This window comes from Epinephelus lanceolatus, chromosome 14, assembly GCF_041903045.1.
Source record: "Epinephelus lanceolatus isolate andai-2023 chromosome 14, ASM4190304v1, whole genome shotgun sequence".
In the NCBI taxonomy this organism is placed as follows: Eukaryota; Metazoa; Chordata; class Actinopteri; order Perciformes; family Serranidae; genus Epinephelus; species Epinephelus lanceolatus.
The window spans coordinates 7,520,366-7,535,290 of NC_135747.1; the positions used below are offsets into that span (position 1 = coordinate 7,520,366).

A 14,925-nucleotide genomic window follows, 5' to 3' on the forward strand; every position below is an offset into this window, starting at 1 on the left:
GTAGGTGGGTGACACTACCCCTGCAGTCAGTGCACCCTAACCGCTGTCTTTTTTTTTTTCTAAATTACATGAGGAATGTAGGGACGCACTTATTTATAGGCTCAAAACTGGTATTGGCCCATACTCGCCATATTGACCTCTAGTGGCCTATTGGAGAATAAGATGACATTTACGGATGGCAGTGGCCAATGTTTTTTCTGTTGTGTTACATCAATTGTGCGCAATCAATAAGCTGGTACAAGAAGAATACAGTGACTGTTTGGCAAATGGGCTCTGTGATCTCACTGTTGTGTGATGATATGGCTAGTAGCAGCTGGCATCCCGGCATCCCTAGAAAACATGTTGGGGTTGGAAAAGACCTTCCCTGAGATGCCTTTGGGATGAAGGGATGCAATAAACTCACTATCATCCCGTCAGAGGATGCACCTTATTGTTTCCCTGAAAATAATGCACTGTGAACAATAAATCTGTATTCCAATCAGCAGAAGTTAGTACATGTTTCCTGTTAGCAGCTGTGGCCGCAACTACAGATCGCAGAGGTTGCTTTGAGTTACATTCTAATGTGTTCAAGCTCTGTTCAGTAAAAATGAGTATTGGATGAAGGTAAATTTTAACGTTCTAATGATGTGCTCAATGTAACCTTGTATAATATCATTTTTGGCGAGAATCTTGAATAAATACAGCTGTTTAACGGACAAATTTGTGGGTGCTTTCACAGCAATATAAAACAGATAAAAGAGAGGGAATTATGATATAGTAAAACAGCTTTTGAAGCAGTTAATTTTGGGTAGATGTTTTGATGTAAATGTTGTAGTAAAGGTTGTTTCATAAATTTAGATGATTGAATTTGTGCTCATTCAAAGATAGTGTAATTCACTATATAATAATTTTTTATAGTGTAAATGTATTTGTTTCCCTGGCACAAATGGGAAATAAATAACAGAAAAACAATAATATTAGCCAAATTATTATTTTAAACATCAGTATCAGTACCAGAAATTTTAAAGCTGGTGCATCCTTAAAGGAATGTAAAACAATGCTAAAAAGGAAACGATAGTAAATGACCAAAGCTTTGTCTTACCTATATCCACTGCGGGAGTAGTATAACTACTGATGATATCAGCGGTGGATATTGTTTTGACTGAATCAATGAGCTGTGACTCCACTCTTGGAAGCTGCTGGAAACTGTCAACTCTATATATCAGTTCAGGCTTCAAGGAAATTTTTCTCAGTTCATCAGGGTCTGCATTCCTTGAACCAATGGCTAGAGGTGCAACCTGGTTTCTCTTAAGTTGGTCAGCTGCAGTGGATACATCATCTGTAGACTTGCCACCTGTGACTAGAATGAGGAACTGAGGCACACCGTCCTCAATGCGGCTTCCTGCTGCCCTCTGGTAGATATTTCTGTAGACCCACTCAAGAGCACGACCTGTGTTTAGACGGGTCCCACCTCTGCTTCGAAGTCTTGTCACAGCCTGGCGCACCTCGTCTTTGGTGGAGTATTCGTTCAGAAGAAAGTCTGCTCTGGCGTCATCACTGTACTGTACCACTGAAATTCGAACCTTATCCAATCCTACATCCAGCTTCTCCACAACTCTTCTTATCATTTCACGGACGGAAGGGAACTCACTACGCACTGCTGTTGTGCCATCAATAAGGAAGACCACATCCCTCTTTTCTCCTTCTGTGGGTTGTGGTGGGATGACTGCTCAAAAAGAATGCAAGCACAATAACAAGGTATGATTACTAATTACAGTTTCTAGTAGATATTGAGAACATACAGTATGACTGAGAAAGTAAAATATCGTATAGAAAAGTGGGTGTAAGGCTGTAAACTATTTTTTAAATGACTTAATTGAATTACATTACCTTCAGTGGTTGGGAAAACTGGACGCATTCTGTTGATGTCATCATCTGATAGCTCAGTCAGAGTGGTGATCAAGTTTTCTTGGACTGTGTACAGGCCAGGGAGGTCATCTACAGTGAAGGCAAAGTTAGGCACATATGACACCACCTGGAGCTCTGTTGGGTTAACATCCCTGGTCCCAATGCTGAAGGGAAGAACTCTAGATTGTTTGAGTGAAGTTGCTGCACTACTGATATCATCCGTTGAAGACCCACTGGAGACGACAATTACAAACTGCGGTACACCCTCTTGCTTCCTGCTACCACGTGCTGCTGTAAGAACATCCCCGCTGACAAACTGCAAAGCCTGACCCAGGTTCCGTTGTCTTCCTCCTCGCTGCCTCAATCCCCTGACAGCATTCAAAACGCCTTCTTTGGTTGTATGCGTGTTCAGAAACATGTCAGCCTGAGCATAATCACCATACTGGACCACGCCAATCCGAATCTTATTCTCGCCCACATTGAGACTCTCCACAACCCTGCGGATAAACTCCTGGATGATAGGAAATTCCCGTCCAACACCATCAGATCCATCAACGAGGAAAACAACATCCTTCTTGGGGCCCTGCGTCTCAGCTGAAAGAGACAGAGAACAAGTAATATGACAATCTGCTTCAGAAGTTATCAAAATATGAAAAAAAAGGTCAAAGTTATGTATCAGTGGCAATTATACATCAATATATGATACATTTTTGAAAAGGTAAGCCCATAATATGTTCCTAAACCAGACTGTATGCTTAGCTGCCAAATGTATGGTAATCTGGTGCATATTCAGGAATGCTTTTACATTTTCTTCCAATTTTTTCTTTTGTGCGTGTGTGTGTGAAATTACTGTATATTCTGAATTCTCCTCATTGCAAGTGTACTTTGTAAACACTGCTGAACAGTGTCTTCCAGCATAAAATCTGGATGAAAAATAATGAAGGTTAAATTGGTTAAAAAAAAAAGTTTGATTTCTAGTGAATGTGATGGATGTCAGAAGAAGCTTGTCATATTCAGCCTACATCACACATATTTTCATTACATTAGACTGTAAAAGATCAACAGAGAGAAGTCTGAGCCTGGCAGCTAGAAGTCAGACCAGTTAAAGATTCAAGATGAACCGCTTTGATGATTGCATTTTTCACAATAAACATTCCTTAAACTTGTGAACTACTTCTTATAAGTATAGCTGCCGTAGTCCTAAACTAAAGGACTTTAGCTAGTGCACAATACTGCTGCTATGCTCTAATAATGCCATGAATACATAACTTCCATTTGATCTGCTTTACAATAGCTGCTTGCGTGTATTTAGAATGAGTTTTATGTTACAACAGGATCTTTTATTTCAGGGTTTCCATCTATTGCATATACAAGCTAGAGCTAAGTCATCCGAAACATCAACCTCCTCGAAAGTCTACACTGGTTCCAAATGCATTTCCCAGAGCTGGAATTATTCTGACAAATATGAAGATCAACCCGGCAACCCTATTATCTTACTTTAAAACATCCCTGAAAACTAAAAACAGTTTCAAAAAATGCTTTACATTTTTGTAATTTAATTCTATGTGCATGTTACTATCTCTCTGCTGTTATAATTTGTTATTTACCAGAAATGCACAATATATTGAAGGCTGATATCATCCTTCTATCAATGTGGAAATTAGGTCATTGCTTGTGAGATGTGTTTTCCAACAACAAAGCCAGCATATGTAAGCTCTTTTGCAGCCAACTCTCATATCTGTCAGAGCTGACTTCACAACAACTTGAAAATGTCAGACTTTACAAACCATGACAAAAATACAACAGAAATCCAATTTAAAATTAACACAACTGTTTCTTGTATTGATTAAAATTTGGGCTAACAATGTCTGTCATGTAATTCTAAATTGGTTTAGTCTTGAAAATGTAATATTTATGACTTTACATTTCTAGACAACAGCTTTTTTGTCCCTTACGGATACAACGAAACCTGTTCATTTGACTGTCCATGATGATCTTCATCATTTATCATTCAAAAAACTCTCAAGTTAAAAAAATGAAAAATGTTCCACAGAACTGCTGGAATGTAGAAAGACAGGCCTTTTGACAAGAAGTGGAAATGGAAAAAATATTATGACTGCTCTCCTCTATTCAGACTCAGTAGAAATGATTTTTCCATGAGATACTGACACAGTGTGGATGTGAATATGAGTAACAATGATCAAAAAGAGTCTATGCATAGGATTTAAAAGAACGTCAGGAATATAAAAATGGAAGATGAAAAAGAAAACAAGTGGTTGTTGGTAATGGAAAGAATGTTGCTTTAAAAAGATGCCATGTGTGCGTTTGTGAGATACAAGTTGTAACGTTGCCATTGTTATACCAAAACTCAGACTCAAGAGCCTTCTCAGAATAAAAAATGACCTTATTTTTTAATACAATTTGCACATTGCAATACAAACAATGTGAGGGTTGACTTAATTTGTACAATATGTATTGTGTGTCCTGTTGAAAGATGAGAAATAACTGCTTGTTTTATTTGGCATGTTTTAAAATGTATAACATACCTTCTGTATGTAAAATGCATTAGTTTACACTTTTTCTTTCACATTGTCATTGTATTTATTCAGCGACATATTTTCACCTGCTTTCATTAAGTAAGAATTAGTAGGAATGTAAGATTTGTGCCGTTTTATGTTCTTTGACAGATAATGACGGCATATGCTCTAAGGGCAGAGCATTCGCACCAGAGGTTTCTCATAATGAACTTCTGGTTTAGCCCTATGCCAACTTGAATGGGGAAGAAATTATTCCATTTTGCAGCTCTTCTAGACTTTCCAAATGTTTGTGGACTGAACTGATGAAATTCTGATGATGAAAGAAGTCATTTTGCAAAGTGGAGACAGTGTATGGGATGTTGGAGCCAATGATGAAAGCAAGTTCAAGTAACTTGGTCGTGACTGGCCGGTAAGACCAGTCCATAACACAAATGCAGCACATTGTTGTGTCTACCCCAAATGAATGGCACATAGAGAGGGCAAGACAAGAGACAGACAGGGCCGGATGTCTGAACAAATCCTTATGGATTTCATGTTCCATGGGGGTTTATCGCAGTATGCCAGATTGCCAGTAGAACACTACATGTCATAAAATCAAGAAAGTTAGAAGAAGTCTATGTAAATATTGCAAAGTACTGGAATGGATTGCAGTACTTCTCAAAATGGAAAATGCAGAATACTTAAATGAGAAAGGAATGCAGCAATGGATAAAAGATACCGTAAGAATCATTCATATGAATTTGAAAATCATTGCATGTGGTCCCTGATATTTATAATATACAGTACAGGCCAAAAGTTTGGACACACCTTCTCATTCAATGCGTTTTCTTTATTTTCATGACTATTTACATTGTAGATTCTCACTGAAGGCATCAAAACTATGAATGAACACATGTGGAGTTATGTACTTAACAAAAAAAGGTGAAATAACTGAAAACATGTTTTATATTCTAGTTTCTTCAAAATAGCCACCCTTTGCTCTGATTACTGCTTTGCACACTCTTGGCATTCTCTCCATGAGCTTCAAGAGGTAGTCACTGAAATGGTTTTCCAACAGTCTTGAAGGAGTTCCCAGAGGTGTTTAGCACTTGTTGGCCCCTTTGCCTTCACTCTGCGGTCCAGCTCACCCCAAACCATCTGGATTGGGTTCAGATCCGGTGACTGTGGAGGCCAGGTCATCTGCCGCAGCACTCCATCACTCTCCTTCTTGGTCAAATAGCCCTTACACAGCCTGGAGGTGTGTTTGGGGTCATTGTCCTGTTGAAAAATAAATGATCGTCCAACTAAACACAAACCGGATGGGATGGCATGTCGCTACAGGATGCTGTGGTAGCCATGCTGGTTCAGTGTGCCTTCAATTTTGAATAAATCCCCAACAGTGTCACCAGCAAAACACCCCCACACCATCACACCTCCTCCTCCATGCTTCACAGTGGGAACCAGGCATGTGGAATCCATCCGTTCACCTTTTCTGCGTCACACAAAGACACGGCGGTTGGAACCAAAGATCTCAAATTTGGACTCATCAGACCAAAGCACAGATTTCCACTGGTCTAATGTCCATTCCTTGTGTTTCTTGGCCCAAACAAATCTCTTCTGCTTGTTGCCTCTCCTTAGCAGTGGTTTCCTAGCAGCTATTTGACCATGAAGGCCTGATTGGCGCAGTCTCCTCTTAACAGTTGTTCTAGAGATGGGTCTGCTGCTGGAACTCTGTGTGGCATTCATCTGGTCTCTGATCTGAGCTGCTGTTAACTTGCCATTTCTGAGGCTGGTGACTCGGATGAACTTATCCTCAGAAGCAGAGGTGACTCTTGGTCTTCCTTTCCTGGGTCGGTCCTCATGTGTGCCAGTTTCGTTGTAGCGCTTGATGGTTTTTGCGACTCCACTTGGGGACACATTTAAAGTTTTTGCAATTTTCCGGACTGACTGACCTTCATTTCTTAAAGTAATGATGGCCACTCGTTTTTCTTTAGTTTGCTGATTGGTTCTTGCCATAATATGAATTTTAACAGTTGTCCAATAGGGCTGTCGGCTGTGTATTAATCTGACTTCTGCACAACATAACTGATGGTCCCAACCCCATTGATAAAGCAAGAAATTCCACTAATTAACCCTGATAAGGCACACCTGTGAAGTGGAAACCATTTCAGGTGACTACCTCTTGAAGCTCATGGAGAGAATGCCAAGAGTGTGCAAAGCAGTAATCAGAGCAAAAGGTGGCTATTTTGAAGAAACTAGAATATAAAACATGTTTTCAGTTATTTCACCTTTTTTTGTTAAGTACATAACTCCACATGTGTTCATTCATAGTTTTGATGCCTTCAGTGAGAATCTACAATGTAAATAGTCATGAAAATAAAGAAAACGCATTGAATGAGAAGGTGTGTCCAAACTTTTGGCCTGTACTGTATATTAAAGTTTTATGATTAATATATTATATCAAAATGGATCTACTATTTAGAAAGCATGAATTTATAATTGTTGATTTAATTCAACTTTATTTGGTAATTTGTTAACATTTTCTTGGACTATTTGGTTTCTTGTTGTCAACAATGTACCCAAATTGCAAGAGAGATGACCTAACAGAAGAAAGAGGTAGTTTTAAAGGATCTGTATTCACTGCCACCCAAATTCCCCCAGACTGACAATAACATGCATAACGCTGCCCCATCTGAATTAAAAAAGAAAGACAAATTCCAGTGTCAGAACACTGCTCATGCTGATTGTACTAATGCTACCTAAATAAAATAAGTACTGTCATTCACTTGGTGTTTATGAAATGCAGTGTTTTTAAATCATAAAAAGCTAAATAAATCAGGGAGCCTTCACTGTAAACATACCAGGTGAAGTTGGAAATTCTAGGTTGATTCCAATACCAAAAGCCACCAAGCCTCAAACTGCTGAATTTGCATCTTAATGTGATGTTGGAATGTAAAAATCAGTCATTTGCTTACCAGTTACTGTTGGTGTCATAGGTGTGGCCCTCGTTAGTACTCTGCTCATTACAGAGGAGAGCTGTTCTTGGACACTGGGGAGGTCAGTGAACTCAGACACTGATAAAGCGTAACTGGGGTCATACGATATCTTCTGCAGCTCTCCACTGTCAGAGCTCCTTGTTCCAATGCCAATCACAAAGATGCCCTGCTGTTTGAGAGCAGAGGCTGGGGTATCTACATTGTCATAAGATCTTCCACCATTTAGCAGGATCAACATCTGTGGAACGCCTTGCAGGAGCCTACTCCCGGAGGAGTTTGTAAAGACGTTGTCCCTGACATATTGGAGGGCAGCCCCGGTGTTGAGGGGTCTGCCTCCTTTGTGTGTCAGCCCTCTGAGTGCATCCACAATATCCTCTCTTGTGGTGTATCTTTTCAGATTGAAATGGACCTGTGCATCTCTGCTGTACTGGACTACAGAAACACGGTCTTTGTTTTCTCCCACATTGAGCTTCTCCACCACCCTCTCAACAAAATCATGCATGGCAGGGAAGCCATTCCTTGTGCTATCAGAACCATCCAGAAGGAATACGATATCCTTTTTGGCAGTGTCAACTGAGAAAAGACAGGAAGACAAACAATAAAAACCTTTGCCAAAAGTACGCTCCTGGACTCATCATCAAGCGGTGGACTATTTTTGTCAAAACATCTAGCACTGCCTATTTCAATTCAAAACAGAAGGACAACACACCACCGCCTCTATTTAAATGCACACGTGGAGCTAAACATGTATATTGCAGTAAATATCTTTTCCTCAGTGTAGATGAAACAAGTCAGGTAGACTTTCAGGCTAGCAAGTGGCTGTGCTTGTCAACATACCAAGTACAGTTGGTGGTTCTGAGGTGACTTGAATAACCACAGCCTCCACGGAGGACTGAAGTTGCTGTTGGACACTGGGAAGGTCAGTGAATTCAGTCACAGACAGAGCATAACTGGGATCGTGGGATATCTTCTGCAGTTCTCTGCTATCAGAGTTCCTGGTTCCAACTGCAATGGTCAAGACACCCAGCTGTTTGAGAGCAGAGGCTGGTGCATCAACACTGTCAAAAGACCTTCCACCACTTAGCAATACCAGGATCTGTGGAATTCCTTCCAGCCGCCTGCTTCCGCCAGAGGCCGTGAAGATGTTACCCCTCAAGTACTGGAGAGCTGCTCCAGTGTTGAGGGGTCTTCCGCCTTTGTGCTTCAAACCTCTGACAGTGTCAAGGATCTCGCGCTTTGTTGTTTGCGTGTTCAGATAGAACTGGACAGCTGGATCTCTGCTGTACTGAACCACAGAGACACGGTCTTTGCTGTCATCCACACTGAGTTTCTCTACTAGTCTGTGGACAAAGTCTCGCATAGCTGGGAATGCAGTTCTAGTGCCATCAGATCCGTCCAACAAAAACACGATATCCCTTCCTAGTGGCTGTCTCTCCACTAGGGAAACATAGAATTTGAGACATATTTAGGTTCATGTGTCAAACATTTGCCATACAAAAGTCACACGATGAAAGCTAACCTCAAGGTTTACAACATTAACTCTATTAATGCTGGTACAACTGCTTTATCAAAGTGTAACTGGTAGATCTGAGATTAGTAAAGTACACTTTCAAACTGTTGAATTTGCATCCTAACGTAATGTTGGAATGTAAAAATCTGTCACTTTCTTACCAGTTACTGTTGGTGTCATAGGCTTGGCCCTCGTTAGCACTCTGCTCATTACAGAGAAGAGCTGTTCTTGGACACTGGGGAGGTCAGTGAACTCAGACACTGATAAAGCGTAACTGGGGTCATACGATATCTCCTGCAGCTCTCCACTGTCAGAGCTCCTTGTTCCAATGCCAATCACAAAGATGCCCTGCTGTTTGAGAGCAGAGGCTGGGGTATCTACATTGTCATAAGACCTTCCACCATTTAGCAGGATCAACATCTGTGGAACGCCTTGCAGGAGCCTACTCCCGGAGGAGTTTGTAAAGATGTTGTCCCTGACGTATTGGAGGGCAGCCCCGGTATTGAGGGGTCTGCCTCCTTTGTGTCTCAGCCTTCTGGCCGCATCCACAATATCCTCTCTTGTGGTGTATCTTTTCAGATTGAAATGGACCTGTGCATCTCTGCTGTACTGGACTACAGAGACACGGTCTTTGTTATCTCCTACACTGAGTTTCTCCACCACCCTCTCAACAAAATCACGCATGGCAGGGAAGCCATTCCTTGTACTATCAGAACCATCCAGAAGGAATACGATATCCTTTTTGGCAGTGTCAACTGAGAAAAGACAGAAAGACAAAAAATAAAAACCTTTGCCAAAAGTACGCTCCTGGACTCATCATCAAGTGGTGGACTATTTTTGTCAAAACATCTAGCATTGCATATTTCAATTCAAAACAGAAGGACAGCACACCACCACCTCTATTTAAATGCACACGTGGAGCTAAATATATATATTGAATTAAAATTCTTTTCCTCAGTGTAGATGAAACAATTCAGGTAGCCTTTCAGGCTAGCAAGTGGCTGTGCTTGTTAACATACCAAATATAGTTGGTGGTTCTGAGGTGACTTCAATGACCACTGCCTCCACGGAGGACTGAAGTTGCTGTTGGACACTGGGAAGGTCAGTGAATTCAGACACAGACAGAGCATAAGTGGGATCGTGGGATATCTTCTGCAGTTCTCTGCTATTAGAGTTCTTGGTTCCAATCGCAAAGTTCAAGATGCCCAGCTGTTTGAGAGCAGAGGCTGGTGCATCAACACTGTCAAAAGACCTTCCACCACTTAGCAATACCAGGATCTGTGGAATTCCTTCCAGACGCCTGCTTCCACCAGAGGCCGTGAAGACGTTATCCCTCAAGTACTGGAGAGCTGCTCCAGTGTTGAGGGGTCTTCCGCCTTTGTGCCTCAAACCTCTGACAGTGTCAAGGATCTCGCCCTTTGTTGCGTACGTGTTGAGATAGAACTGGACAGCTGGATCTCTGCTGTACTGAACCACTGAGACACGGTCTTTGCTGTCATCCACACTGAGTTTCTCTACTAGTCTGTGGACAAAGTCTCGCATAGCTGTGAATTCAGTTCTAGTGCCATCGGATCCGTCCAACAAGAACACAATATCCCTTCCTAGTGGCTGTCTCTTAACTAGGGAAACAGAATTTGAGACATATTTAGGTTCATGTGTCAAACATGCAAAAGTCACACGATGAAAGCTAACCTCAAGGTTTACAGCATTAACTCTACTGATTCTGGCACAACTGTTTTGTCAAAGTGGAACTGGTTGATCTCAGCTTAGTGAAGTACACTTTCAAACTGTTGAATTTGCATCCTAACGTAATGTTGGAATGTAAAAATCTGTCACTTTCTTACCAGTTACTGTTGGTGTCATGGGCGTGACCCTCGTTAGTACTCTGTTCATTACAGAGGAGAGCTGTTCTAGGACACTGGGGAGGTCAGTGAACTCAGACACTGATAGAGCGTAACTAGGCTCATGTGATATCTTCTGCAGCTCTCCGCTGTCAGAGCTCCTTGTTCCAATGCCAATCACAAAGATGCCCTGCTGTTTGAGAGCAGACGCTGGGGTATCTACATTGTCATAAGACCTTCCACCATTTAGCAGGATCAACATCTGTGGAACGCCTTGCAGGAGCCTACTCCCGGAGGAGTTTGTAAAGACGCTGTCCCTGACATATTGGAGAGCGACCCCGGTGTTGAGGGGTCTGCCCCCTTTGTGTGTCAGCCCTCTGAGCGCATCCACAATATCCTCTCTTGTGGTGTATCTTTTCAGATTGAAATGGACCTGTGCATCTCTGCTGTACTGGACTACAGAGACACGGTCTTTGTTTTCTCCCACATTGAGCTTCTCCACCACCCTCTCAACAAAATCACGCATGGCAGGGAAGCCAGTCCTTGTGCTATCAGAACCATCCAGAAGGAATACGATATCCTTTTTGGCAGTGTCAACTGAGAAAAGACAGGAAGACAAAAAATAAAAACCTTTGCCAAAAGTACGCCCCTGGACTCATCATCAAGTGGTGGACTATTTTTGCCAAAACATCTAGCATTGCCTATTTCAATTTGTAACCAAAGGAAAGCACATCACCATCTCTATTTAAATGTGCACGTGAAGCTAAACATGTATACTGCACTCAAATGCTTTTCCTCAGTCTAGGTGAAACAAGTCAGGTAGACTTTCAGGCCAGCAAGAAGCTGTGCTTGTCAACATACCAAGTACAGTTGGTGGTTCTGAGGTGACTTCAGCAACCACAGCCTCCACGGAGGACTGAAGTTGCTGTTGGACACTGGGAAGGTCAGTGAATTCAGACACAGACAGAGCATAACTGGGATCGCGGGATATCTTCTGCAGTTCTCTGCTATCAGAGTTCTTGGTTCCAATTGCAAAGGTCAAGACACCCAGCTGTTTGAGAGCAGAGGCTGGTGCATCAACACTGTCGAAAGACCTTCCACCACTTAGCAATACCAGGATCTGTGGAACTCCTTCCAGGCGCCTGCTTCCGCCAGAGGCCGTGAAGACGTTATCCCTCAAGTACTGGAGAGCTGCTCCAGTGTTGAGGGGTCTTCCGCCTTTGTGCCTCAAACCTCTGACAGTGTCAAGGATCTCGCCCTTTGTGGTGTACGTGTTCAGATAGAACTGGACAGCTGGATCTCTGCTGTACTGAACCACTGAGACACGGTCTTTGCTGTCATCCACACTGAGTTTCTCTACTAGTCTGTGGACAAAGTCTCGCATAGCTGGGAATTCAGTTCTAGTGCCATCGGATCCGTCCAGCAAGAACACAACATCCCTTCCTAGTGGCTGTCTCTCCACTAGGAAAACATAGAATTTGAGACATATTTAGGTTCATGTGTCAAACATTTGCCATACAAAAGTCACACGATGAAAGCTAACCTCAAGGTTTACAACATTAACTCTACTGATTCTGGCACAACTGTTTTGTCAAAGTGGAACTGGTTGATCTCAGCTTAGTGAAGTACACTTTCAAACTGTTGAATTTGCATCCTAACGTAATGTTGGAATGTAAAAATCTGTCACTTTCTTACCAGTTACTGTTGGTGTCATGGGCGTGACCCTCGTTAGTACTCTGTTCATTACAGAGGAGAGCTGTTCTAGGACACTGGGGAGGTCAGTGAACTCAGACACTGATAGAGCGTAACTAGGCTCATGTGATATCTTCTGCAGCTCTCCGCTGTCAGAGCTCCTTGTTCCAATGCCAATCACAAAGATGCCCTGCTGTTTGAGAGCAGACGCTGGGGTATCTACATTGTCATAAGACCTTCCACCATTTAGCAGGATCAACATCTGTGGAACGCCTTGCAGGAGCCTACTCCCGGAGGAGTTTGTAAAGACGCTGTCCCTGACATATTGGAGAGCGACCCCGGTGTTGAGGGGTCTGCCCCCTTTGTGTGTCAGCCCTCTGAGCGCATCCACAATATCCTCTCTTGTGGTGTATCTTTTCAGATTGAAATGGACCTGTGCATCTCTGCTGTACTGGACTACAGAGACACGGTCTTTGTTTTCTCCCACATTGAGCTTCTCCACCACCCTCTCAACAAAATCACGCATGGCAGGGAAGCCAGTCCTTGTGCTATCAGAACCATCCAGAAGGAATACGATATCCTTTTTGGCAGTGTCAACTGAGAAAAGACAGGAAGACAAAAAATAAAAACCTTTGCCAAAAGTACGCCCCTGGACTCATCATCAAGTGGTGGACTATTTTTGCCAAAACATCTAGCATTGCCTATTTCAATTTGTAACCAAAGGAAAGCACATCACCATCTCTATTTAAATGTGCACGTGAAGCTAAACATGTATACTGCACTCAAATGCTTTTCCTCAGTCTAGGTGAAACAAGTCAGGTAGACTTTCAGGCCAGCAAGAAGCTGTGCTTGTCAACATACCAAGTACAGTTGGTGGTTCTGAGGTGACTTCAGCAACCACAGCCTCCACGGAGGACTGAAGTTGCTGTTGGACACTGGGAAGGTCAGTGAATTCAGACACAGACAGAGCATAACTGGGATCGCGGGATATCTTCTGCAGTTCTCTGCTATCAGAGTTCTTGGTTCCAATTGCAAAGGTCAAGACACCCAGCTGTTTGAGAGCAGAGGCTGGTGCATCAACACTGTCGAAAGACCTTCCACCACTTAGCAATACCAGGATCTGTGGAACTCCTTCCAGGCGCCTGCTTCCGCCAGAGGCCGTGAAGACGTTATCCCTCAAGTACTGGAGAGCTGCTCCAGTGTTGAGGGGTCTTCCGCCTTTGTGCCTCAAACCTCTGACAGTGTCAAGGATCTCGCCCTTTGTGGTGTACGTGTTCAGATAGAACTGGACAGCTGGATCTCTGCTGTACTGAACCACTGAGACACGGTCTTTGCTGTCATCCACACTGAGTTTCTCTACTAGTCTGTGGACAAAGTCTCGCATAGCTGGGAATTCAGTTCTAGTGCCATCGGATCCGTCCAGCAAGAACACAACATCCCTTCCTAGTGGCTGTCTCTCCACTAGGAAAACATAGAATTTGAGACATATTTAGGTTCATGTGTCAAACATTTGCCATACAAAAGTCACACGATGAAAGCTAACCTCAAGGTTTACAACATTAACTCTACTGATTCTGGCACAACTGTTTTGTCAAAGTGGAACTGGTTGATCTCAGCTTAGTGAAGTACACTTTCAAACTGTTGAATTTGCATCCTAACGTAATGTTGGAATGTAAAAATCTGTCACTTTCTTACCAGTTACTGTTGGTGTCATGGGCGTGACCCTCGTTAGTACTCTGTTCATTACAGAGGAGAGCTGTTCTAGGACACTGGGGAGGTCAGTGAACTCAGACACTGATAGAGCGTAACTAGGCTCATGTGATATCTTCTGCAGCTCTCCGCTGTCAGAGCTCCTTGTTCCAATGCCAATCACAAAGATGCCCTGCTGTTTGAGAGCAGACGCTGGGGTATCTACATTGTCATAAGACCTTCCACCATTTAGCAGGATCAACATCTGTGGAACGCCTTGCAGGAGCCTACTCCCGGAGGAGTTTGTAAAGATGCTGTCCCTGACATATTGGAGAGCGGCCCCGGTGTTGAGGGGTCTGCCCCCTTTGTGTGTCAGCCCTCTGAGCGCATCCACAATATCCTCTCTTGTGGTGTATCTTTTCAGATTGAAATGGACCTGTGCATCTCTGCTGTACTGGACTACAGAGACACGGTCTTTGTTTTCTCCCACATTGAGCTTCTCCACCACCCTCTCAACAAAATCACGCATGGCAGGGAAGCCAGTCCTTGTGCTATCAGAACCATCCAGAAGGAATACGATATCCTTTTTGGCAGTGTCAACTGAGAAAAGACAGGAAGACAAAAAATAAAAACCTTTGCCAAAAGTACGTTCCTGGACTCATCATCAAGTGGTGGACTATTTTTGTCAAAACATCTAGCATTGCCTATTTCAATTTGTAACCAAAGGAAAGCACACCACCATCTCTATTTAAATGCGCACGTGAAGCTAAACATGTATATTGCACTCAAATGCT

General features: G+C 42.7%; 1 protein-coding gene across 1 annotated transcript in view; it reads right to left on the minus strand.

The window, feature by feature from the left end:
- LOC117251369 (uncharacterized) overlaps window positions 1-14,925 on the minus strand; it is a 65,389-nt gene that overhangs the window by 27,041 nt on the left and 23,423 nt on the right. The window contains exons 28-38 of the mRNA XM_078174824.1: window positions 14,138-14,731; window positions 13,304-13,903; window positions 12,446-13,039; window positions 11,600-12,211; window positions 9,929-10,510; window positions 9,071-9,664; window positions 8,237-8,836; window positions 7,379-7,972; window positions 6,012-6,017; window positions 1,870-2,481; window positions 1,082-1,705 (exon numbers count right to left, since the gene is read on the minus strand). Of these exons, the coding sequence (XP_078030950.1) occupies window positions 1,082-1,705; window positions 1,870-2,481; window positions 6,012-6,017; window positions 7,379-7,972; window positions 8,237-8,836; window positions 9,071-9,664; window positions 9,929-10,510; window positions 11,600-12,211; window positions 12,446-13,039; window positions 13,304-13,903; window positions 14,138-14,731 (6,012 nt within the window). The remainder of the gene's footprint in view (window positions 1-1,081; window positions 1,706-1,869; window positions 2,482-6,011; window positions 6,018-7,378; window positions 7,973-8,236; window positions 8,837-9,070; window positions 9,665-9,928; window positions 10,511-11,599; window positions 12,212-12,445; window positions 13,040-13,303; window positions 13,904-14,137; window positions 14,732-14,925) is intronic.